Source organism: Otolemur garnettii, unplaced genomic scaffold (assembly GCF_000181295.1).
Source record: "Otolemur garnettii isolate 467f Iridium unplaced genomic scaffold, OtoGar3 scaffold00270, whole genome shotgun sequence".
Lineage (NCBI taxonomy): Eukaryota > Metazoa > Chordata > Mammalia > Primates > Galagidae > Otolemur > Otolemur garnettii.
This window is the reverse complement of record NW_003852665.1, coordinates 363,044-390,368: the sequence shown is the minus strand read 5'-3', so window position 1 is coordinate 390,368 and position 27,325 is coordinate 363,044. Positions and strand designations below refer to the sequence as shown.

The window sequence follows — 27,325 nt, the reverse complement described above, 5'->3', positions numbered from 1 at the left end:
GCCGAGCCCCTGGCAACTACTAATCTTTTTACTGTGTCCATAGTCTTGATTTTCTCTGTGGCTTTTTAACTTAATGAGTGAGATAAGGAACAATTCACATCAGAGAGGTGAAACCAAGGGGATTTAATGATTTTTTGTAAGACACATTCAATTGTAAGATGGAAACCATATTACTTTCACCAACAATAGATGCCATTTTTTTTTCACCTAACATTAGTGGATAACACACTACATCCAGCAATGTTGTAGGTGTTAGAGATGACAGCAGTAAGCAGAGAGACAGAGTGTCTGCCCTCATGGAATACACATGAGGTAAAAGGAGGTAAAAGAAAGAGAAGGGCAGAAACTAAATACAAGGAGAAGCAAAATGATTCTTAATACTGCTAAATAGTACGATGGGATAAAACCTGGCTATGTGATAGAGGGACAGAAATGGAGAGGAAGCTTATTTGACAAAATGACATCTGAGCTAAGAATTAAGAGATAAGAGAGAATACATTCGAGTTTCCATTACACAGTCGGCCGACTATAATTAAAGATAATATATATATTTCAAAACACTGGAAGAGAAGATTTCTAATGTTCTTGCCATAAATAAGTGATCCTTTGAGGTAATGAATGTGCTAATTGTCCTAATTTGATCATTATATAACATACACATGTATGGAAAATCACACTGGACTCCATACATATGCATAAGTATGTATAATTATTGCATATCAATTAAAATAAAACTTAAAAAAAATTAGGAGATAAGAAGCAACTATCCAAGCAAGAGAATACTCCAGGCAGAGAGAAGAGCAAAGGCAAAGGCCTGGAGATGGAAACGAGATTGATCTGATTGAAAAAACAAATGGAATCAGCCAATGTGGCTGCAGGAGGGTGAGTAAAAGAGAGGGGGTGTGGGTGTGGGTAGGGGGGGCGAGTGGGGCTGGAGAGGCAGGTGGGGATGGGGAGGGCCAAGTAGGATTGGAGAGGCAGGTGGGGACTGTAGAGACAGTTGGGGCTGGAGTGGCAGGTGTTATATAGAGGCAGGTGGGGCTGCAGAGACAGGTGAGGTAGAAAAGAAGGCCTTGTAAATCCACAGTAAGGAGACTCAATTTTATTGTAATGGGAAGTCACTGGAGGCTTTTATGCAGGAAAATGACAGGTTCTGATCTACATTTTTAAATGATCACTCTGGATATGCAAAGTATCTTAGAATTGCAGTCCCCAACCCCCCCCCCCAGGCTGTGGCTAGGTCCCAGGCTGTGGCCTGTTAGGAACCAGGCTACACAGCAGGAGGTAAGCAGTGGGTGAGCTCAGGAAGCTTTATCTATCTTTACAGCTGCTCCCCCTCATTTGCATCGCCCACGAGCTCCATCTCCTGTCAGATCAGCATCGGCAGCATTAGGGTCTCACAGTAGCAAGTAGCACAAACTCTACTGTAAACTGTGCCTGCAAGGAATCTAGGTTGTGTGCTCTTAAGCAAGTCTAGGCCTGGGATCTGAGGTAGAGCTGCAGTGCTCTTGAGTCATCCCCAAACCATCCCTTCTCCTTCCATCCATGAAAACATTGTCTTCCATGAAACTGGTCCCTGGGTTCAAAAAGGTCAGGGCCACTGCCTTAGAAGATCTCTTTAAAATAAATACTAACACTAATACACCAAAGAGCATTAAAGACACCAACCAATAAAAGGTAACCTAGAAAGCAAAAATGGTGTTTTCAATTTCAAAGCCACTATCATCATCACATGTATCTGTCCCTACCTGCCTCACCCCCTAAAAGAAATACTCAACAGAGACTTCAATAATGTTTTCAATCACTTCTGCATTCTGCACAGTTTACCACTTTGTATGGGGATATTTACACTCCGTACCCTCCCAAAATGAAAAATCATTTCCATAGGGCACTGTAAATGAAGTCTTCATCAAAAGTCATTTTGCTTTCCACTGTAGGCCTTTATTTAAACCTTTGGAAAACCATGTTCTTCCGATAATCACAATTTGCATTTTAAAAATGCAGACGAGAAAAGGCTAATATTTCATATTTGGGTTCTTCAGGTAAAACTGAAATAACAAAACACCATCTGAACCTTGAGGTTCTGAAATGGAAACCATCCAACCACAGTTCAGGTGCCTCTCTGCTTATTACATGAGTGATTTTTCTTTTTAACTCAACAGAGAAGTGGAGGAATAAGTGATTTCTATTGTCTGTCTCTATGGCAACTAGTATCCTAATTTCACCTCTTAGATGACAATTATCCCTATTCACTGAATAGCTTTCAGTCTCTACTTTTATGATGAAAAAATTGATTTCATGAAAAATAAGGTACAGGTAATAGGTGAACTTTTCCCTTAGCAACCATGAAGTACACTTTATAACAGGTACAGTCATTCGTAAGCAGAATGTGTTCTGTGGGGTGTTTTTCTTTTTCAGGGATAAGATGTTAACACAGATGTCTTTTTAATGATAAAATATTCTTTTTTCCTTAACATTTATTTTTACTAAGTTATGAAATTATTTGGGTTCATTATAAAGAGTTTGGAAAAGACAGAAAAAAATACAGAAAAGCATTAAGAAGAAAATAATGCTCACTCTCATGTAAAAATTATCCATCAACAACCCACTTGCATTTTAGGTGCACATATATACAAATACAATTTAAATACATTATGCATAATTTTGTAACCCAACATTTTGTGAAACAGATTGTAGAGAGTTCTCCATATCATTAAATATTCTTCTAACACATGATTTTAATATCTTCAAAGGAATCTACAATATGCACTATTATATTTTACTTAACTATCCCTCTGTTGATACTATTAAATACAATGTTTGTGCACATCTCTGTTAGGTTAGAATAAATCCAAAAATGGCAATACATAGATCAAATGAATTACATTTTAAATTATATTGCCAAATTTTTCTCCAAGAAATATATCGATTTATTTTCCCACTATAGGTTGATGTAAGAGAATATTCTTGATCAGAGGTACTATTTTTTAAAAGAAGAAAAATGATAATTTGATGGAGAAAGAATTATCTTATTACATTCTTTAATTTATAATTAAAAACTTATTTTAAGGTTAAATATATTTTTACAATTTCCATTGTTTTTTGAGGGGTGGCATGTGAATTGCCTGTTCACCTTGGTAGCAAAGTTCTCCCTCTATTTCTTAGTAATAGAAGAGACAACTTTTAGCATATAGTTCCTTGAAATTTTATCTTCCATTCTCCTACACAACTAAGTGTGGCTGTGTCAACTCCAAGCTAATGAAACATAAGCAAGAGTTGTCTTTGTTATTCCAGAGAAATGTTCTTTAAGGGAAAGGATATACCCTCCTTTTTCTCTTCATTATTTCTGATATTTGACATGCAGATGTTATGGCTGAAGCTTCAGCAGTCATTTTGAACCATGAGGATATTGGCTACACTCCAGGCGGTGGTGGAGGAGAAAACTAGAGAGAGTCTGTGCTCCTAAGAATTTTGCAGAAGTGCCACCCTTGATGCTCAACTCCAGATTTTTTTAAGCCATGATTGGGTTGCATGTTTTTGTTTTATGCAACTGAACTTAATCTTGATAGATATAAAAATTTTCACCATAATGTTTAGGTGCTCTATTTTTAGAGTATTTCTACTTTATTTGATAAAAAAGTTCCCAATTTGTCATCTGATCCTTAATTTTGTTTATAGAATCAAGAGATGCAAAAATATACTTATTCTTAAATCTAATTACTACATAAATTCCATTATATACTCCGAAAAATTAGATCATAGTATTAGCTTAGAAATTTAGATTCTACAGAAATCTTTTGTCTCAATCAGAAGACAGCACTAAGAGCTAAGTTTACTTCTTATAGATAGACAATTAAGTGTTATATTGCAGTCCAAAGTCATTTAGATGATGAATGTATATGCTTTTAAGAGTTTGTTCAATAATGCATTTTTTTGCTAAAGCAGAATTTTCCCATTTGTGCAAGGTATTTTCTTAGAGGTCTCAACTAGGACTCAGTGGAAGCCGAGTGGGCTGGCTCTGCCTGTACCTCCAATCCATGTTTCAAAAGCAGCCTGTCTGTGTTATTCTTTGGAGTTCCACAGAAAGGTCCCCTGCCATTAGTGATTTTCCACACACAGAGATAAGAAATGTGGAGTCACAATTTCCTACCAGATCATAAGCAGCCAGCATCTTCTTCTGCACATCTGGAATTGCACCCACAGGCTCCAGGTAAGGAAAGCTGTCTTTCATCACAAGAGAGACTGAGGGAGTATTGTCACTGGTGATGAGCCGAGAGGACAGGGTCAACAGGCACTGCTTCAGATTGGCTACTGGAGGAAGTCCACACAGTTCTTTAATAGACACTATGGCATTCTGTGAGGAAGAAAACATAATCACATTTCTGACCACATGCCATGTCATCCCCCAGCACTCCCAAGTTTACACGAATGTTCATTAAAAGTATACCTTTAGGGACATGTATGACTGGAGTACAATTGATTATAACCACCCAGTAATGTTGGGACGTGCAGAGAGAGAATGCAGAGACTACTCGCTATCACACTTCATCTTCTTCAATCTTTAGCAGCCATCCCAAATATGTCACAAAACAAAGCAGCAAGTGGCAGAAGGCCATATAGTGCTCTTCGAAGGAGAGCACTGGGAGAGCTACAGACTGGTCATAAATATCGTATTTGATCTCTGTCATCATGATCAGGAAAACGTCTTGCCAGGGCTGTTTACTGAAATGCACCTCCCTTTGGCTTTTCCCCTCAAGGTAGCAGGGGGCAATATCTCACCACCCTCCATGTGACTAGTCACCAATGCTATTCCTTTGTCATCCCATCACAAAGATACCTGACAGACACACGCACTGAAAATGCATTTCACATAGAGCTGTTTGTCCATGTTACAGTCTGTTTAAAAAATTCATTTGTAATTGGAATTACGACTATTTTATATTCTATTAAAAGTGAACAGTACCTAACCTAGTATGTGTCTCTTGAAATTGGTGACAATGGTGGTCTTCATTTTTCTACTGAATAGACTCCAAAAAATCCTTAACCAAAACATTTTATGGTAAGATAATATACATTATCAGAACCACTTGGAAAAACTCTATAACAACCCTCATTAATATGTATTTTAAATATATACTGTAAAATATGTCAAATATATATTTCAAGAATTATATAAAAATACATAAAGCTTTCTACTATATAAAGTTAGGTATAGAAATTATTTGTAACTCATGTAATACAGGTATTTACAATAACACTAAAATTATGTCAGAAAAAGTTACATAGACGATGCTGATACTTGGAGCCTATTTTTTAAATGATGGCTAAGGCAATCCACTTCAAGTTAAATACTTACAATCTAAATATTTAGGTGTGACTTATGTATAATACTATTTTCCATTGTTTGGGCTATTTGAAATTAATTTTAAGCCTATCCCAGAACTTCTCTGTGAAGAAATATAAAAATAAAGTTTTTACTATGTCATGAGTTTGTGGATCTCCATGACATGAATGAGAAAGTATTTTTGCCTTAGGTAATTCTTGATTCAAAGCCTCACATTGTCATTAACTGCAATACTTAGAAAATTCAAAGGTTGGGTCCGCGCCTGTGGCTCAAAGGAGTAGGGCACCGACCCCATATGCTGGAGATGGCGGGTTCAAACCCAGCCTCGGCCAAAAAATTGCAAAAAAAAGAAAATTCATTAACCTCTTAGTTTATTCTCTATCTTGAAAGTAGGGATTTGTGTGAAGATTATTCTAAAAATGTTAGCTAAAGTAATAAAAGAAGTAAACTGAATCATACTTACTTTGCACATCACTGGGACATAGTAAATATTTGTAATTTGATTGGTTCTCGATAACACAAACCTACTAAGTATATTAAACAGTACCGAGGGAAAAGTTTGCCACTGTATCTGATGGTAAGTATTAGTGGCGGGAAAATACTAACACTGAATTTCTACATGTTGGCAATTGATCTGATGCAGGGAAAACTGATGATCAGAGACCTGAAATAATCTCTTCCTGCTCACACTGGGGTAGATGTAATCCAGAGCCCACACTCTTTAAATTCAACAACATCTCTAAGAGAAGACTACATACAAGTTTGGACACCAAATTTTCTTTGTTTCATTTTGATTGGTCTTGTACGGTGTAATTTATTATTGTTGTTATTATACACGTACTTTAAAAACTAAAAAATGATCTGACAGGCATTATGCTTGTTTTATATGACTTCAAATTTTCTTCCATGTTCATATGTGCAAAATTATATATCCACATATATATTTTCAATTAGCATGCTTCCGTTTGTATATTAACATTTTATATATTATACACATATATTTTATGTTTTGCTTTTTCCCTATTATATCATATGTACATCTCCATATATCAATTCAGTTATGTACTAAGGATATTTAATGGATATAGAGCATTTTAGTACTCCATAAACTGTCTTAGTACAAGCCAAACTTAATGTTACACTCAGAATTAGAAATATAAAATATATCTGTTTTATCACAGGTAATACTGAACTTGCTTCAGTGATACACAGGTTTACAGAAGCTTTCTGATAATTATTTGCAAAGCAGACCATTACCAAAACACAATGTTTTCTGGTCGGAGAATGGTATGAGTAGGGGCAGGGGAGGAAAATGTGGGATCTTTTTTTACCTACCTGCATATTTTCTCTCATGTCTATGGCTTCTCGTAAGGGATGAACTGCTATTTTAAAGATGTCATCTATGGTTTTAAGACCAATGTTCCTGAGCATGGTGTATTCCCGAACTTTCTTCCCCATTCTCACTGAGAGGCTGCGTTTCTGTGCCTTTCCTCCTCCACTTCGATTAGTTATTGCTATGTGGACAAAAAGGGTTACGTGCTCCATGATGTCACCCACGAAGGAGCGCAGGGGAACGTGCCGATATCCAGGCTGCAGACATTCAAACGGTATCGTGTACTGCCCTATAAACTCATCCCCAATGTAGTCATCATCCAGAACAACAAAACGGATCATGGCCAGCTCGGGCAGATTTACTTGAAACTCAAAAGTCTCATCAAAAATGGGATTATCACTGTTTTGTTGTACAGTTTTAGTTCTTTGTTCTGAACAGTCTGCTGGAATTCCATGTATCTCTATGCAAACATAGGGATCTATGACGTCCCCTTTGGCACAAGCCCCCTTAGGCTTTGGGAAATTCTGACCACTGATGATCTTGATATGGAGAACTAGGGGAGACACCCCAGGGACAATGCCCTTTGTGTTTGCGCTGAAGTAGGAAACCTCATCTCGCATGACAGATGGCCTTAGGACATAACCACATCCTCCGTTCTGAAGAAACCAGCCTGTGTGAAGGTCCATCATTGGACCTGGAGTCTGAAAATTCATTGCCACAATCTGACAGCCACAATTCCAAAAGTCCTGTGGATTCAAGTTACTAGAATCAATCCTCACAGCACTTGGATAGATTCTTGATAAGAACTTCTTATTATAATTTACAAAATCTTCTGGGTATTCATTTGCAATGCGGCTGGCCTCTGTTTCACTAAAGGAACAAATTTCCCAATAATTTTGGCTTTTCATAGACTGTTCAAAATCCCTGTACTGAATAGACTTACAAATAGATACCAAATCAGAGAGTTCCCTACACAGCCAGATCTGTTTCTGCTCACCGTTGTAATCTACTGACATCCTGCGAGACATTTCGGCTTCCTCATCTTCATCTGTTACTTCTCCTTCTAACAAATCAGGATCAGAGGGCAATTTCTTTCCTTTCACAATGATCATTCTTTTTAATTTTTCTGGTGATGGGAGGTAGGATTCTGATGGCAAAGGTGCTTCAGTATAGAGTTTGTCACCAAAGACCTTTTTCATCTGCTGAGCCATTACCCTCTGCTGTGGTAGGGAGCAGTGATTCCCCAAGCAAAGAATGAGTGGGTATTCAGAAGCAACGAAGGCAAATTTATTTATCACCTCTATGACGCTTCGAAAGGAAAGATGCGTCGTCATGTTATTTCTATTACAAAGGATTGGTTCGTTGTCTGAACCATCACTTACATCTAGCTCGATGCTTCGACAGCCCATTTTCAAGGCTCTAACATACCCATTGATGTCAGCTGGTCCCCTGTACTGGTCTTCGATGAGATAGGTGTTATGAGAGGCATTGATGTAGTAGTGAGATAATGGCTGGGTCATATCCTGTGCAACCTTCTTTTGCTCAGGATCAAAAATATCACATTCTGGTGACAATAAATACTGGGTAAAGCCATCAATTGCAAGAAAGCCTTTCTGACGTCCCTCTTCAGAAAGTTCGTATCTCCTAATGATGTCTAAGCACATATCTTCAGTGATATGGGTGACTCCTTGCTCAGCTTCTAAAAAGAGCATGAGGTCATTGGCATCCAAATACTCTTTGTTTTTAGATATCTGCACGAGTAAGAAATACACTTCCGGCCTGGTGCAAAGTTCACAGAAAGCTTCGCAAAATTCCTCTTCGGTCACTCGGGTAGTCAGTTTTTCTTTGCTCTTCTGGATTTCTTTAAATTTTAACCTAATCTTGGACTCCTTCAGGGTAGGGTTAAGTTGCTTTATTAACTCTACGGAGGTGTCTTCCAACATAATCCCGTTCCCATCGATATCTGCTGCTTCGAACACCGTTTTCAACCACAGGAACCTGGGTGTGTTCTGGTTATCCTCCATAAAATCGAGGGGCTGCTTACTTCGAGAAACCAGGTACCGTAACCCAGACACCCAGATATTTGCCACGTCTGCCGAATTGGCCACCAGGTCCAGAGACTCGTAGTTTTCCCCATGGAGTATAGAAAAGGCACAATCCTCACAGATCTGGTCGGCGAGGCCATTGTTCCTGAACGTTTCTGTGTTTTTCCCCAGCCTGATTTCTTTAATGGCAGAAATATCAAGTTTCGCTTTCTCCAGGTCCTTCTTGGAGGGCTCCCAGCGCAGCGCTTGGAGGTCTGTGTCCAGCGTGAAGAAGCGGTTGTAAATGCGGGAGTTGGGCCGCACTTTCTTCAGTTCGCAGCCAGCCTGCATGAAGCTGATGCAATCGCTGGCGCTGCTGATTTTCTTCTCTGACGGCATGCTGCTGAAAGACACGGTTTTCTTTCTTCCACCACATTTTTGGTTTGAAGGATCCTGTAAAATAATTTAAAAGGAATGAATCAATCTCCTTTAGAAAACAGACAAATTGAGTACCACGCCGTGAACTCCTCAGATTTTACTCAGACGTCGTGGTTATCTGAAGAGAAGTTAGCCTAAAATTTGCCTTCATAGTCGTGTTTCAGGAAAGAAACATTGCTAAGAAAATCGAGATCATGAGGCTCAGAAGAAACTTTTTTTCCCAAATGCCTGTTTGTTCTTTGAAATAAAATCAAGCATTAAGTTTGACTCACTCGTATTTGTTCACTGAAGATTTCTTAGGAACTTCTACTTGCTGGTACATTGGCTACCTAGCTCATGTCCCAGTAGACACATGAAAAAAATAAAACTAAATTTCCTTAACATGTTCTCTTCATCTATACTTGGCAACAGTTAAACAAGGTCTCTCTTAAAGCCAGTTTAAATAAAAGGCTTTTACTGTAATATACTTTATTATCACAAAGGGCTTAACTAAGTAGCTTAACTAAAAATCACTCTTTGAGGTGTCTTGAAAGTCAGATTTAAAGCTAACAATAGCCAATGGCCCTCATTTGAGCAAATGTTCAGACTGGGGTAAACAATTTAAATGAACATTATAGGAATTCACACCAGGATTTCAGTACAATGCTATTAGTAGGCACAGCTTAGAACTAAACAGAAATGTGAATGTTTCCATTAACTTTTAAGGTTCCTCTGATGTAAGTTAAATCTCAGAGCCTTTTTGCCAGACTATGTCACAGGGAACCTTTGCACTTGTCTCACAGAATCCCAGTCTTGTCCATTTCACCGTCTCTGAACAACAGTCCCAACAGGGTCCAAACTTCGTTCTTTCAGATTAGTGTATCTTAAGCAGGTTCGTTATTTCTTGCAGCTGTTTGCTTCTTAATTGTGTTTAAGCCTTCTCACCTGTTCTCCTTCCTCCACTATAGCTCCAGTCCTCTGAATACTAATAAGAGGATGGATTTCATCTTAGTCTTGAACTGTTCACTGCGTCTATCACTCCCAATTCATGTACACTGCATATCTGACTAATGCCACTGAAATTGGATATGTCTTTATACTATCATCTGTTCTGACCATAGATGCCTGTTAATAATGTTCCCAACCACATCTTCAATTCAGATAATTGTCCCAGGAACAAATTCCCCAGAAGCATCTTAATGCACATTTACCATGCCCGATTTTACAAGTATACCAGAGTCAGAAAAATGTAGAGTACAAAGGACATCGTCCTCAGAATAAAAATAAATACAAGCATTCTCAAGTTGTGATTATTCTACTCACTAGATACGTGACCTTGGTAAATCACTTAACCTTTCTGTATCTTTATTTCTGATTAGAATTAGTATACTTTAGAATATAGTGTTTTTGAAAAACTCAAAAGAGAAAATGCACATGACTATTCTTGTAAGGTTATTTCTTTTGAAAGAAAGGGACGATTGGATAACTCCCAATATCCTAGTAGGTACTGACCAGAACATTGGGAGTTATCCAGAGCTAATTCATTCCTGTCTTTGGAGGATTTCAGATAAGTCTTCAGTGATAAACTGAAAATATTTTTAAAACAATCTTATGATAGTATTATTTCAAACAATGAAAAGTAGTTGTCTGGGCCATCTCCTTCACTAGAATTCTTTTAAAACAGAGTAGAATCTCTTTTCCAGGGCCTCATTTAATTGCTCTTGCCTTCATGAGCCTGCCTGTCCTATAATTTGGAAAAAACAGGATGATTTATTATTCAATTGACTAAAACCCTGCCTATGAAAAGGAAACAAAATTTGCTTCAGTTATGATATGTTGGTGGGATGATTCATTGACTCGGCTATCTATCAGATCTTCAAGTGACAAAGATATAAATTACCCAGTTTAGATCACAGAATATTGCCTCTTGGTGCCCTGGCATTTAACAACTTAGTGCCTGCTTTTTCAGAGGGTTGCTATTTTTAATTATCCCATAGTGGTCAATTTCCTCATCCTTAAGTTAAAAAACAACTATAAATTCCAGCCATTTACACGCAGATGCTCTGATAGAACACAGTTAAAATTGTCACGACCACATGCTCAGAAACATCAGATGTTTGCGTGACTTTTTCCACACCATCAAGGCAGACACAAAATGGCACTGCTGAGACAGGATTAATCTACCAGGCAAAATAAAGAGGAAAACTGTGAATTGTGGTGGTAAATGAGACTGTAACTCGGCTTTTAAAACTGTTTGACTTGCTTTTTAAGCTAATGAGAGCTTTCACATTAAAAATTATTTTTACATAAGCAGATCATGTTCCAAACAGAATTGTTGTCAGCAGAGTTATAAAATCTTTCAGAGTTCCTATCAAGCCTTAAATGGGAAATCAGTGTTCCTCTAAATGCATGTATATGGTTCCAATGCCCAAGTGCGGTGCTGCACTGGCCTTCTCACAACATGCTGCTCAAATTGAGTGAGCCACTGCTTACGTACGAGAACTACTGCTGTCAGAATTGCTTTCTCTTATAGGCCTCTCTGCTTTGCGATGTTATCTTCTTAATTCAATATTGTCCTTCCTAGTCAGACAAGCCTTCAAGAGATGAATGTTTTATATGTAGCCCCAAAAGAAATCCACCTTCTCCATAATGCTTTTTTCTTGCTTTGATGTGCGATCCCTCAAAACTTGGAACCAGTGACATAGATCCAAGTCTTAGGTTGTCATCTCATAAAGGACAAAATCTAAAGTCATTACAAATCCCCAAATGAGCTAAAAATTGGCCAGAGCATATGTGAACAAATAATTAACTAACTTGTCTGTTGATGACTAGAGCCAAGATTATTTATATTCAAAATATGCTGGAAAAAGTCCAAACCTCTGATGTTTCTCTAATTCTACTATCAAAAAATAAAAGCTCTAGATTCAGAGAGCCAATATACTGTTCTTTCAATGGCCGTGCAATGCATCGGCTCTGACAGGTTAGGAGGGGAGAAGGAAATGAAATTTCAGGGGCCAGGAAGGATGGAAGCCTCCACTCCCCTTCTGAGCTTCGTCACCATCACAACCTCTTTGCCAGAGTTCTACGCCCCACATCTCTCATCCCCTCAGGAACGGGGGCAGGCTAGAGGTGGGGAAGGACGATCAGGATAAACAAACTGAAAGATGTTAAAGTGTTAGCTGTATGTTTTCCTTGTTCACTAGTACACATAAAAAATTATAATTGAATGATCATGAATCCACTGTAATTATCTACGTTTTGGGAAGACAGGTACTTTGACACTTTCCTAAAGAAACCAAGTTTATTATCAATTCGGGTGTGCTGCCAGCTCTTTAGATGATTGAATTGGCTCTATGACCACAACATACTTCCAGAAGACTTTTATAAAGTACAAAGACTTCCCATTTATTTCAAAGCTAACTTTCCTCACTCATGAATGCAAGCAAGAGGCCGACAAACCAATCTCTGCCCCCCCACTACCAAAATTTTTCTTAGAGCAATTTACGATAAAAGAGATTTAAATTGATCAGGATAAACACCGCACTGAGAAGCCTCTGTCCCTAAAGTGTGGTCCCATATTCTAGTGGAGCACAAGAATTAGTCAAACGCCGCGTTCAGTCGTTTTAATTTCCTAACATTTTATGTATAAGCTTCCAAATTATGATTTACCAAAAATGCATCACATTTAAATAACTTAAGTAACTAAATAAACCAAATTATATTCATTGGGTCCCTGAATATCCCCAGATAAGACTTCACGTTTGGATCTACTATTGTTTTAAATTAATCAATACATTATAAAGGATTTGATCATCAAAAATCAAGAAATCTCACAAACTAATAAAGCGATAGGCAAATATTTTACTCTTGTTAAGAAATATAAAAATTGATTACCTATGAGCATTGTTTCTTTTAATAATATATTCATATTAGAAGATAAATTCCATCTGATCTCCTGTGTCAAGGGCTATTGCTAATATTAGAAATCATTTTAAAATGGCAGGTTAAATATTCTTTGAATTTTTGAAATTTTTTCATTATCTTCTATATTATTGTTTATCTACTATTATGAATATGATACCAATCATGATTAAATGAGACTCCTTTGCAATTATAAAACATATGCAGCTTCTTAAACATATTTATTAAACTAATATTGTAAAAAGTTCCTATAAGGCAAATTAATAAACATGTTTCCATAAATTTTCATTGACTTTTTCTCTCTCTGAGTCTAAGGCTAGCTATAATGCAGGTCCCTTAAAAATAAAATGAAATAATTTTCCTTCATAAAACATTGATATCCCTAAAAGGCACTTGGCTTATTTAACGCAAACACAGTTTTTGTTCTTAATTATGAAAATACTGAATTACTTCAGTATAACAATTTCTGGGAAAAGAATTCTGAAGCAGCACAAAAATGTGAATGTACTTAATGTTATAGAACTGTGTACTTCAAAATGGTTCAAATGGTAAAGAACAAGCATTGGGAAAACAATAGTTAAAATGGTAACTTTTATGTTATACATATTTTAACACACAGGGGAAAAAAGCATTATATGAAAATTTGAAAGTCAGTAAAGAAAATGTCATGCTCAATTTTCCTCCCTTTGACCTAATGAGCATGTTTAAATGTCTAATTTTATCATCACACTGACTTTTTGGGTTTCGACAGATTGTTTTTAAGCAAAGAGTTCTAAGATGATTTTTTTGTTATAACAGAACAAAATCAAAACACCAGTTGTCAAACTCTGACTAGAGTCTCTGACTAGGGAGTCTTTGTCTCAGAACACAGAAATCTAGTTTGAAGGCAGAACACCAAAATGGCATCCTCAGTGTAAAAGGCTTATGTTCGAAGAATTCCCTTAAGAAAGTCCTAACAAAAACTGTAATAGATTATAACTAAAAGACAAAAATAAAGGCACACAAGTTTTATTTTCAACATAGGGACCCTATCCATCCTTATATGCAACCTATACACTGTAAAACTCTACTATTCATTCTGATTTTATGAACTTTCAAGCAAATCTCAGAACCAAAAATTTGGTTGATACATGAAATTCTCAAAAAAATGTGGACAATACAATCTAGAATTCAGATGAGCTCCAGCCCTAAATATTGAGAGGCCTCTGTCCTTATTCTTCACTCGTTCATTTGACAAATAGTAATAGGCACTTACTCGGTGCTAGGAACCAGTACATCACAGAGCTTTGAAAAGATGATAAAGTGTCTAGGGATTTGACACGGACACAACTGAAGATGGCACAGTAGGTGACTACTGAAGTGTTAAAATGAAGAGAAGGTGATGGTCTGAGGTAGATAACTAATAAAAGGGGTGAAGAGGAGTGAAAAATATCAAGAACCATGGGGCAAGCTTAGGCACAGTGGCTCATGCCTGCAATCCTAGCACTCTGGGAGGCCTAGTCGTGAGGAGCCCTTGAGCTCAAGAATTCAAAACCAGTCTGAGCAAGAGCCAGCCCCCTGCCTCTCTTATAAATGGAAAAATTAGCCAGGAATTATAGCAGGTACCTGTAGCCCCAGCTACTCAGGAAGCTGAGGCAGGAAGATCATCTGAGCCCAGGAGTTTGAGGTTGCTGTGAGCTAGGCTGACACCATGCCACTGTTGCCTGGGGCAACAGAATCAGACTGAACTCAGAAACATGAGGCAAAATGAGAAGTTGTTGTCTGAGTACGGGATGACTTCAAGGTTTCTGGTTTGAGTGAGAGGAGAATGACAGTGTCCTTAAATGAGATATGAAACATCAGGGGAGACAATGTTGAAGGGAAGGAAATAAGTTAACTTTGCACCATGGTGGATTTCAGGTGGCTATTGGACATTTAGATGAAAATATCCAGTCGAAAGTTGGATATATGAGTCAAACCTCCCGGGAGAAGTCTGGGCTGGAGTTTCATAGTTGGGAGTTCTAACTGTACAGAGAGACACTGAACTTTGAGCATGATAAAGTCACCCATGAAATAAGAGCAGTTGAAAATGGGCTAAACCCAGGAAAACATATTTAGAGGCTGAATAGGAGAAAACATCTAGAAGAAAAAAAGGCTGAGGGGTAATAAAACCAGGTGTATAATCTTTCACAGAAGCCAATACTTGAAGGAAAGAGTGCTAGTAAGTTAAGATCTGCAGATAGCGTATTGAACTCAGCAGGTAGGATGTTACTGTTAACTTTGACAAGAGAATGTTGTATGTTCCCTTCAAGATGCAGACGAGAGCAAAACGAGTGAGAGCTGAACTGCAGAAAAGCTGAAGCAAAAGGGGTCCAGAAGAGAAGAAGAGCAGATACAAAGTTCCTGTAGTGCCAAAGAAAGTCAGGAGGGCTCCAATGTAACAAGTGAGGAACGGAGTGGCCCCAAATTAGACTGGAGCACAGAGTGATGAGTCCAGGAGCAGACTATTCTCAAAATGTCACGTGCACCAACTTGGATGGCTGATCCCAGCCTGAAATCCAGTTCTGATGCATTCCCTTTCCCTGTCTCATGGGCCTGTGCACAAATGCACATCAGTGTTTGGCTGTTTGGTCTAGAGAACACCCACACCCATACACAAGGCCTAACTCGTCACATAAAACTCCAGGAAATGGTGACATCACTGCACCTGCTGCTGTCAACTTTCAGGTAAGAGAAGGTTGCAGCTGTAGAATCATACCACTAATTCCACATTAAAATTTGCAAAGTTGTTTTCCCATAGTCAACCTAAATTACTTAATGTAGGGTCACGAACTTATTTATGGTTCACACCATGTGACCCACCCAATGTCACTGTGTGATGCAGTGGGAGGGAAGGTCCTTGTGTCCTTGTGGTCACCACCAAGAAGTGGCTGAAGCCCTGAGTTCTGTAAACCACTGGCTCTCTAGGGGCTTCCTTATTGGTAAGAACCCGAACAGCAATTTCAGGCTGGATAAAGACAACATTCCTTTTCTACACCATCTTATAAATCATCAGAATTGATTAACGTCATACTAAGTGTATTCACAAACATCTCTCTCTCCAAATTAAGTTTTATGTCAATATTTTAAATTACATTTCATTTATAAAAGGTGATTCATTTAATAAGGTGCACTCAAGCCATATCCTTTGGAAAACCCACTCTAATATATACTCTGTGGCAGGGGTGGGATACTAATTAAAACATAGTCAGCCAGTGACTCCCAGATTTTACACATCTTCTCTTAAAGAGATGTGCTCTCCTCACTTGAAGGCAAAAAGAATTGCTCTATAGCAAAGCTGGGGATAGAATGCAGAACGAGTCTATTTCAGAGTTGTTACTTAGTACCATTGATTTGTTTTGTTAAACAGAAGCAGCTTCCTTTGTGCTACACAGATACCTCACTGATCATTTGCTCATTAGAACTCATTAAGAAACGGCACTCTAAATAAAAGATTGTCTCAAGCTCTTATTCTGCACAGTTTCTATCAATTAAGGTTTTTCTGCACAAATGACAGTTTCTATACATATCCCACAGATAATATTTCAAGTATAATATTGATATATATGAAGATTGACACAGCCCCTGTGCTCTGTATGCATCATATAAATAACTTCTTTAAAAACATCACATTCTGGGCGGTGCCTGTGGTTCAATGAGTAGGGCGCCAGCCCCATATCCTGAGGGTGGCAAGTTCAAACCCAGCCCCAGCCAAACTGCAAAACCAAAACAAATCATATCCCAACATCAGTGTTGCCTGCAATAAATGCCCTCTCTCCATCATTCTTATAATGTGTAAATTTTTGCAGCTGATGAAATTAGTACATAGAATGACAAAAATCATCAAATTTAGTCATTACAGCGAAGTGCATAAAGAATGCTTAGAAATAAACAATGAAAACAGTTTTAAATAACATTAAATATGTTTACGAACCAAGATCACAGAGGAGCATAAAGAGCCGATGGGGCACATGAAAAGGAAGTAGTACTGTCAGGTGGCTGCTCCTTTATAGCGCCCCCTGCTGTCAGGAGAAAGGCCCTGCTTCTCAGTTTAATCCACCCAATCTCCTCTTGCATCCTTCACAGGCCATTGCTTTGTATACAGTTACAAGGAACATTAACTCCCCCACTTTTCCAGGCAGCAACATGACCTTTTGCACTAATCTCACCGGTGCATACTACACAGTTACGTTAGTGCTGTGCCTTAGCTACACCAGTATGAACGAAATGAAGGTGACACCAATGAAGGTCATCTGACAATTGTTCAGTGGCCTCTGAGGAATGACTTGCAGCTATCAGTCCTGTCCTCCAAGACAGATATCTGCCTCACACTCAAAAACACTACATTTAAAATTAATAGGTAGCCTATGCAACTCCTAGCAGAGCTGCCAAGAACTAAGTGAGCTTGGAGACTGAGCTTTGATTCAGCCCTTCCTCAGGAGAGACCCTGCACAGCGGGGCCCAGGAGTCCTGGCTGAGCTTATCCCAGCACTGACTTTGTTGTTTCTGGAGTGAGGATTAATTGGAGATGCTTTTTATGGAAAAGCAGAATGTCATCTCCCTTTTGAAAGAAAGCCCATGATTGCATCTTAAATTCACCTGATAAAAGATGGGGGGAATAAAAAAGAAGGTCCATGATGAAGGATATTTAAGTGTATATACTTTTAATACCTATATTGCTAATGCATTTCTTTCAATGTATGGTTATAGAGATTAAATGTGATGCTCCAATTATTTCATAGATATAAGCATAACTTGATGCTTAATTAGGACATTCATCAGAAATTGATATGTAATTAGGTGGGCATTCAAATCTTTGCATAATTTTTTTTCTAACTAATGTTGCACATTTACTTAAAATACTTTATCTGAAAAACTAAAATATCAACAGGAATGAAACTTTATTAAACAGAGTTCATTTCATTAATGTTCCTGACAAAATTTCTCATTTCTCTTACGTTCTATACATTCAGTTCACAAAATAGTTTTACCTCATTGTGGCTTTTCCCCTTTTCATGGTAGTATTTACTCTCAAGTAAGACACACCAATATATTATTTACATTGATTCATAGTCATTTAATCTTTAAGTGTATTCTACAGTCAACTAAATTAGAATAAAACATATTTAAACGTGAAAGGAAATGCCCAATATGTTTCAATATTATGTGATTTCCATCATTTGTTATCATAGGGAGTTACTGGAGCTGACTTTCAGAAACATATGTGATTTATAAAAATAGGAAAACCATTTACAGTTATACTAGCTTAAGTGGAAATAAGAGCTACACTCAGCTTTTCTTCAGAGCATAAAGTTTTAATGAATGAAATAGGATTTCAAAACTAGTCAATTGCCAGAAATTCATGGTTTTCTGCGCAACATTTGGTAAGGACAAGATTTCAGGTTATATGCATCACTTGTAAATATGCATCACTTATAAATTCCAATCGGGGCACCAAAACATATAACTACTAGTGACATTTCATAGAGATCGAATCAGTTCTATTGTTCATATAGGCTCTCACTATGAAAAAACTCTTCAGAAGATTTAAAAACAATAAATTTAATTTTTAAAACATTTCGTAAATATATGTAACTTGAACAAGGATACTAAATTTCAATTTTATAAAAACTAATTCTATTAAGATAAGAAATAATGCATTTATAGTCTAAATTAATCTCACTCTAGATTTGGAGTGCTCAAGTCTACCATTTAATAAACAGGTGTATATCTTGGCAAATGGATCCTTTCTTGCCTTTGTATTAAATATGTATGAATTTGGAAAACTTACATTTAGATTATTTTAAAACCTTGATAGAGTATTTCTTCTGTGATAAATCTCCCAAAGCAATCTCTGAGCTTTCTACAAGATAGGTACTTAATGTTATTTTTGTCGACCCAATGCTATGTGCAGACACATCTTTAATATTTTTTTCCCTTATGACAACAATAGAATATGCCCTTTGGGACCAGTTACCATAGAGTTGTAAAAGCTTTGGCTTAAATAGCCACCTTGACTTGAACATCAAGATGAATCTGATTAAAGGTTTCAAGTTTTCCCCATAACTTCCGGAATGGGTTAGAGCTATCCACTCTAATCTGTATTGCATTACCTCTGATTAACTGAGTATCAGCATCTGTTCGCATGCCAGGAACAGATGGCAGATCTCAGAGAAGGAGTATTCTCAGCACCGAGACTCCTTTAGGGTGAGCTCCCTACCCCCACCAACAATTCACACCCGGTGAAGGGTCCATGGTCAAAGTGCAAATAAATCCATTCTCTTCATTTAGAAAAATGTGAAGAAAACTACATAAGGCTAGTTTTTATTTGCAATAACAAAATATTGCAAATAAAGTCTATAAACATTGTACTGACATAAATTACTGAATTAATTACCTCTCCCGAAAGTATTGGATTAGAGATCAATGACTTTTACTCACCATCACCACCCACTTGCATGATTTTGTGCCAAGCAAAGATCAATATTTATCATTTTTTTCAAGAAAGTGTAATAATTTCGAGCCTAATCATTAGGGCTGTGTCAAGGATAAAAGAAAATAAAGTGCACTGAAGTGCTAGGTAAAGCATAGATCATAGTCTGATAAAATTTCAAAGCAGTGAATTATAGCTCTCTCTCTCTCATGAATACAAGAAAAATATGGCACTGTATTAAATGAGCAATAAATTCTTCAAAAAGTCAGGTTTATTCCAGGAATATAAGAATGAGTCAACATTAAACAGTCCATCAATGTAATTCAATCTGTAAATAGGCTAAAAGAGAAAAACAATCAGTCATAAGTAAAACCTTCCCAAAGATATTTGACAAACCACAACATCAATTCCCAATGAAACTCTCTAGTAAACTGGGAAAAGAAGAAAATTTCATTAACATGCTCAAACCTATTTCAGAACCCTAGAAGAAACATCATATCAATTGGCAAGATTAGAAACATGCTCATTAAAAACTTTAAAAAGCTACTACTTACTTTATATTTGAACATAATTTTGCATAATTAAGCCAAAACGAAAGGTGAGGATAGGGAATTAAGCATAAAACATTGTAAAGAAGTGACAAATCCTTATTATATGCAGAGAATATGATAATTTACCTAGAAAATCCAAAAAAGATTAGCTAAAAAGATTATTAGAACTAGTAAAAGTGATAGTAGCAAAATACAATACAAATATTAAAAATTTTAAGCCTGCCAACATGTTTATAAATGTAATGGCAGGGGTAATCAGAACTAAGGGGAATCCCATTCAAATTAACAACAGATTTACAACAAATTAACAACAATTAGAAACAAGTCAAGAGGGTGGTGCCTGTGGCTCAGTGAGTAGGGCGCCAGCCCCATATACCAAGGGTGGCAGGTTCTAACCCAGCCCCAGCCAAACTGCAACAAAAAAGTAGCTGGGTGCCTATGGTCCCAGCTACTTGGGAGGCTGAGGCAAGAGAATCGCCTAAGCCCAGGAGGTTGCTGTGAGCTGTGACACCATAGCACTCTACCAACAGCGACAAAGTGAGACTCTAAAAAAAGAAGTCAAGAATAAGCTTAACAAGATGTGCAAAACTTATATGTAGAATTCTATTTTACTTAGGTTAAAAAAACTGAATAAATAGAAGCATTAAAATTTACCAGGGAAAAATATATAAAATCCTGGAAATATAATATTGTCAAAATTAGTAGACAAATGCAATAAAATTGTACTGAAAACCTGACAGGACTGTTTCAATGGACAGCGTTGTAAGAGGCATACACATAACAACTATGTTATTCAATTATTAGTGTTGAAAAAATTCGTTTGAACAAAGAAATACCTAGGTTGGTGCTTCATTCCAGACAAAAAAATAATTGTAGGTAGATTAAAGATTAAATAAAAAATAGACATACTAGAAAAAAATGTAAGAGTACATTTGCATAGTTTTGGGGTGGGAAATATATCAAAGTCAGAAATCATAGAGGAAAATACTGATAGATTAGACTACATATTAACATATGTTACGAGAAAACATATTAAGAATATTTCCACATTAAAGAGAATGAAAAGCCATTAGTCCTATAATTATCTCATTAGTTACCAGAAAGATGCACTTTGTATAGATAATTAGTGATATCTACCTTTTGAAAACTTTGACATAATGCAAAATTCAAAGTGCATAGGCTAATTTTTATTAAAATAATTTCATTGGTGTTGTTTTAGTTAAATATAACTTCTTAAATATTTATTGTTCTTGGGAATGGTCAATTCACTACTAATAAAATGTAGAAAAATATCCCTTAGATATCATGACAGACCTATTTGGAAATCAGTTTACAACCTCATACTTTAGAACTACTGAGTTTAGTTAGCTTTGGTCAAAAGAATGTCCAAGTATCTGTAAAATTAGTCTCGTAAGTATTTAAACAATAAATTTGAATGAAACTGTATAGTATGTCTCCAAACTTTTTCTAATCTCTAAACTTTGAGAGTAGATATAAGTAAATGAATGTTCCCAGAGGAGGAAAAGGAGATTAAACCGAGATTTCCTCACTAGTTGTCTAAATCAATTTGATTTCAATTAAATGCATCCCAATGGTAATGAGAGTCAAATCTACTACTTTAAATTAGGACTTTATAGAATTGGGCTCAGTGAGAATTTCAGACAGGTTACAATAAATTTAATCTGTCAGAGCATACACTCTAATTATAAAGTTTGCAACCGTAATCACCAAACACAGAGTCTCCAGCCTATAGATGTGGCCTCTATTTTTATGTCCAAATATGTGACTCCAAACTTGCCTTTGCATTTTGTCCTCCGTAATACACTCCCAACTCTTCAGAAAACATATTATAGTGCACACAAAAAAAATGTCTTTCATTGTCTCCTAACCCACATTCCTTCACTTCTTTACTTAGAGCTATAGATTCTCTTCTTTATTAATAGGGGTTCATTATCTAATCTCAACTAATTCCAACCCATAAACTAACCTCTGCCCTTTCCTGCCTCTTAAAAGACTCATACCAACTGTACTAAACTCTCTACATTTAATTCGTGAATCGGGATGTTCAACTAATGAATCCAATATCCCACCCAGAATGTTACTTAAAATAGCAAATACTTTCTGAATTATTTTTACACTCTCAGGAAAAGTATCGGTTGTCAATATATGAAAACAAACTGAATCTGCTCAATTACCACCAGGATTGCTGCCTCATCAGAATATCTGTAGCAGAAGAATATAATCATCAGAAATAATAAGAAATGGTAACTAAAAAATTTTCTTATGTCCCATGTAAATCTGAGCCAAATTCAGTTGAAATATTTGTTCTGGTGCATATTTCTAAGTGTTGGCTCATTTTTTAAAAAACAGACAGGTGGCTCGCTTTCTTTGTACTGAGAGAAGCTTAAAAAATCCTATGAAATTTGAAATAGTTATGCTTCCTCATTTTAGCAGTTTTTAAATAGGGGTGAATATCATGAAATTTTGCAGGACTACAAATTAACACATGTGGATGTCTAGGCTATCAATTTGCCTAAATGCAAAGATATTTAACACAAAATTTGAGTTGTATGGGTTTTTCTGGTTAGATAATATTATTAGTTTTACCAAAGGACTTTGAATTCCCCTTGGCTGATGAACGTAAGTAGCACAACCCCTGAAACGATAAATTTCTAATACATCTACTAACATTCTCTAGAAAGGATTATATGTTTTATCCCACAGAATATGAATCTCATGGTATAGAAATAAAAGAAAAATATTCACATTACATATTTTTCTTTAGTTAGTAAATCATAAGAGGATCACAGGCAGCAAGGACTCCAAGCCACACTGGGTCAATTAAATTAAATTTATTTCAAAGTAATGTTTCATCTTTGAGATTTCATTTAAATTGTCAGTAAAAAAACATTAAGGTCATTTGTTACTATAGAACTGGTAAAATGACGGGGAAGTAAAGTACTTAATGAAAGCGTTTATAATCTATAGCCATTTTTCTAAAATAGCATTTCTACTAAATAATTTCCAATGAAAAAGTGCAGTAATATATAAATAGCTTAGGGGATAATCTCTAATTAATCTCTTTTAAAAAAAGACTTGACACCTCAACATAGTTAGACGTCATTAGTGTTGCTATCAGGAAAGCTAGTAAAAGGTTAAAAATGAAATCCATAATGAATTTACTACACTTACTTACTTTCATATTATTGTCACTAGGTGGTTTCTTAACAATAACTCGTATGAATTGAGAGACAGCTAGTCCTGTCTATGAGAGTGACTGTGTCCATTATTACTTTCAGAGCCTCCAAGTAAAATCGCTGTATGTTCACAAATGAAAATCAAAATAAAGACCATGTGAGCATCACACATTTCGAAGAAGTTTCATAACTTTTAAAGGATTCCATGTTTGTTTTCTCAAATGTAAGACTTGAGAGCTGAGAAAATCCTATACAGTCTGCAGCCATACCACCCTGAACCCGCCCGCTCTCATCTGAGGCTAAGCAGGGTGGGGCCTGGTTAGTACTTGGATGGGAGAAAATCCAAAACACTAGGAGACTGAACAACATCCTCAAAACATATAAATCAAAGCCAGGGTTGGATGTCAAACCCAGATACTCCCATTCCTGGTTGAACATCTTTCTCTAAGTTTATAACACCCCTGCATTTTACACCACACTTTTCCAGTTCCCAGTGTGTCAGCCATAGCTTTTTCCTTCACTGAATGTCAAACAAAAAGAACTGTCACTTCATACTAGTTATCTCTTTCCAAAAGTGCAATAGTGCTTGGCAAAAATGCCCCTCAGAAAAAGGGGCCCTAAAAAGAGGACATAGTGTAGAAAACACTTCATATTTTGGAATATCTGAAATTCTTTCAACAATACAATTATAGAGTTCCAATTCAGTGCCAGGCATTGACTTAGGTATATACTGCATCTACTGTAACGGCACCTGTAGGAGAAAGACATATTGAAAGGTAATCACACAGATGTGTAATTAAAAAGTAAGAACTGCGCTGAATGCAAGGTATTTTAGGTACAGGAGAATTAATTTAGATTGGAATGGAATTCTATGGGTCCCAGGAGGAGCTAACATGTAAGCTAGGCAAATCGCCAGCAAATAGTGTAGGGAAAATATTCCACGCAGAAGAAACACACGGGAAGATCCTGAGGTAAAGACAGTAACAGCAGGCTGCTGTGGCAATGCACAGGGAGATGGGAGGGGAAATTAAATGAAGTTGGGACAGGAGAGTAGGAAAGCAACTTTTTAGATGGAATTTTTTTCTATAGAGGTTTTATGGCAGAGAGGTCCAAGTTCCACATTTAAAAAGAAAAACATGTCTGTCTATCTGATAGAGAATGGATTTGAGGACACAAAATTATTGAGGAGGAGATCACTTAAATGGTGTGTGCAGTTAGAAATCTGAAGACATGGTTCTTTGGTGAGAATAAGAGAGAAGCGGGTTTATTTAACAAGCTGCTGCTGTGTCAGAGTAGGGGCATGGGAAGAGGAAGAAAGACCCTCAGATCCCTGGTTGGAGAACCGAGAGGCTGCAGGAGCCACTTACAGAAATAAAGACAATCTGAGTGGCTCTGGAATACTGAGAACACTGTTGCAAATAAGGAACTAGATCTCAGGATAGACATCTGGGTTTGAGATAAGAATCTGGGAGTTAGAAACTATCAGGTTATTAGTGGATTAATTGGTTCTTGCATTCAGCTAGTTGCTCTGGGACTTAGCAGTTGCTGAACCCCTGGGATTGGATGAGACAACTTCAGGAAAGAAGGCAGAATAAAATGAGCGCCCAGCACTGACCTTTGTGAAAGTACAACATTTTGAACTTAGTTAGAAGAACAAAAGCGAACAAAGAAGTTGAGAAATGAAGGCTGAAGCTATAGGAGGAAACCAGAAGAGTATGTTGTCATGGCCACCAGTGGAAGAGAACACGGCAAGAGACAAGGGCGGTCGACTGTGTGAATGCCAGAGAGAGGTTCAAAGACTGATGTCCACTAGGCTTGACCAGAAGACCACACAAATGCGATTGGTGACCGGAGAAAGAAGAGTGTATGTGTAGTGATGGAGTGGCGGCCACAGAGAATAGAAAGAAATAGTTTGAAGAATGACTGTGTACAGTGTTCTACAAAAGCTTAAGGGGGGGGGATGGTTAAAAGACAGGGCAAGGGGTGGAAAGGGATATAAATCAACAGAGGTTTTCAATTTGTTTCTGCTGATGTATGGGGTGGGAGGAAGAGAGAGAACAATTGAAGAGAAGGACACAGAGAGGATAACTGAGAAGAAAGAGAGGGGGAGGTCCAGGATTCACGTGGTGGGGTAGCTTTGGTGATGAAGATTCTTCCTCCATTGTAACAGGAAGGAAGGTGTGGATGAAGGCAGAGTAAGTAGGTGACAGGAACAAGCAGTAGTAAAATGAGGGAATCTCATCTGGTGGCTTCTATCTTATCTCTGCAAAAACGGCAAAGTCATTGGTTGAGGGTGGAGAAGAAGATAGAGCAAATCAGAGGTTTGACCAAAGCAGACAGGGAATGTCTTCAGCTGTTTTTGCTGGCTCAGCCTCCATTCTCACTCCTGTTAGGTGTTTCCCTGAGTGAATGACCTTTTCCCGTTGCCCGTCTCTGGTCTTGAGACAGAGCTGAAGCTGGTCTCCACTCCCCTTCCTACTCCTATCTTTCCCAGATCCTGTGGTAGGTATGTCCACATCAGACCAACCAAAGCTTTTGCTACCCTTGCGTTAGTCACTGCTTCAACCCAGTGAAACCTGATCCCAGAACCACGGGGAGAGAAGGCCCTGGGAAAGGAGCATTCTTCTCCTCAGGCAGCTGTTAGAACGATAGGATGTAAGTCTGGACTTCCCAACACCCATGTTATCTCATCTGGAAGCAGACCCACCAAGCTGAGAGGTGGGAAGATAAGGGGGTCCTGATGACTTTTTGTTGCCTTACTTTCAACTAGATCAGTGGTTCTCAACCTTCCTAATGCTGCGGCCCTTTAAAACAGTTCCTATGGGTGGCGATCCACAGGTTTGAGAACCACTGAACTAGATACTCTGGGACCTACTTGCCAGTTGTTGAGCCAATATTCCTTTCTGAAAGAGTATGAGTTAGATCGCTGACACTCACAAGCAAAATCATTCTGAGACAGAGGCAGTGGGAGAGTGGACGGATTAGAGAAATGATTGTCTGGCACTGTTGAGGGTCCATTTGACTGCTGGTTATCATAAATTTATAGTGATGACAACTTCAGGATTTCCACTAATCACATTCTTTGAAATTTTCAGTAATTATAATCCTTAGCCCTTTGGTATTTAGTATAATTAGACATTTGGCATAATTACTACTATTATATAATAAAAATGAAGAAGCTATTTAAAAACAAAATCGTTTATAACAATCTTTTTCCTTGTCTGAAGTTTAACCAAAGTGAACGTAAAAACAGTTGAATATAAAATCCTTCAGTGCCTTATCAACATCTAAACTGGCAAAAGGCGAGTTAAGGTGCTTGTCATCTAAGTTTGTATGTAAGATGAGACAGAAACTGATATTTGCCTATAGTTTAATCAAAGGAAAGCAGGTCTTTGAGTTTTATTATTTAACAGACACAAACAGAAGCTATAATTTATTGTTGTGAAATAAATCACTTTCTCTCTTTCTCTCAATACCAATAATTAAACATTCACAAGCACTCAGCATCCTTGGATAAGGGCAAACAATACAACCGTTTTGCAAATGGCAAAGAAAAATGACACGACACTCATAGGGTGACAAAATAATGAATCATCGGCAAGCCAAGACTGTGAAGAAGTTTTAAAAACTACTCTGAAAGATATGGGGAACAAAAATTTTACCAAAATTTTAAACATAAAACTCATTTTATTGAATTGACTTCAAACCATTAGTGGAAAGCATCCTATACAAAAAATCACATTACCAAGGCTTGACAAAGCTCAAGCCAAAAATGACCTTCTTATTCATTTGGACTAGGGAGTTATTAGTCTTCCCTATCCTAAATTAAGAGTATCCTTGGACTATAGAAGTTTTCTAAAGAAGTTTCCTGTCAAGGTAAACCAATCCAGAAGGGACTGCCAATGAAGAAGATGAAAAATTCATGTTTATATTATTTTAACTTCCTAAAACTTTTTTATTTCTTCAGATGATCCGAGTGAAGCTCTTCTTTTTGTCTGAATCTCAGATGATGCTGAGCATGTCCACTATTTCCACCATGCAGGGTCTACAGAATGCATGTGTGTGCCTGTGCATAGCATGTAGACCC

The 27,325-nt window shown here is 37.3% G+C and overlaps 1 protein-coding gene across 1 annotated transcript in view; it reads right to left on the bottom strand.

Annotated features, from left to right (window-relative positions):
- Window positions 1-27,325, bottom strand: part of PLCL1 (phospholipase C like 1 (inactive)) — a 328,179-nt gene that overhangs the window by 49,243 nt on the left and 251,611 nt on the right. The window contains exons 2-3 of the mRNA XM_003802985.3: window positions 6,680-9,154; window positions 4,151-4,354 (exon numbers count right to left, since the gene is read on the bottom strand). Of these exons, the coding sequence (XP_003803033.1) occupies window positions 4,151-4,354; window positions 6,680-9,154 (2,679 nt within the window). The remainder of the gene's footprint in view (window positions 1-4,150; window positions 4,355-6,679; window positions 9,155-27,325) is intronic.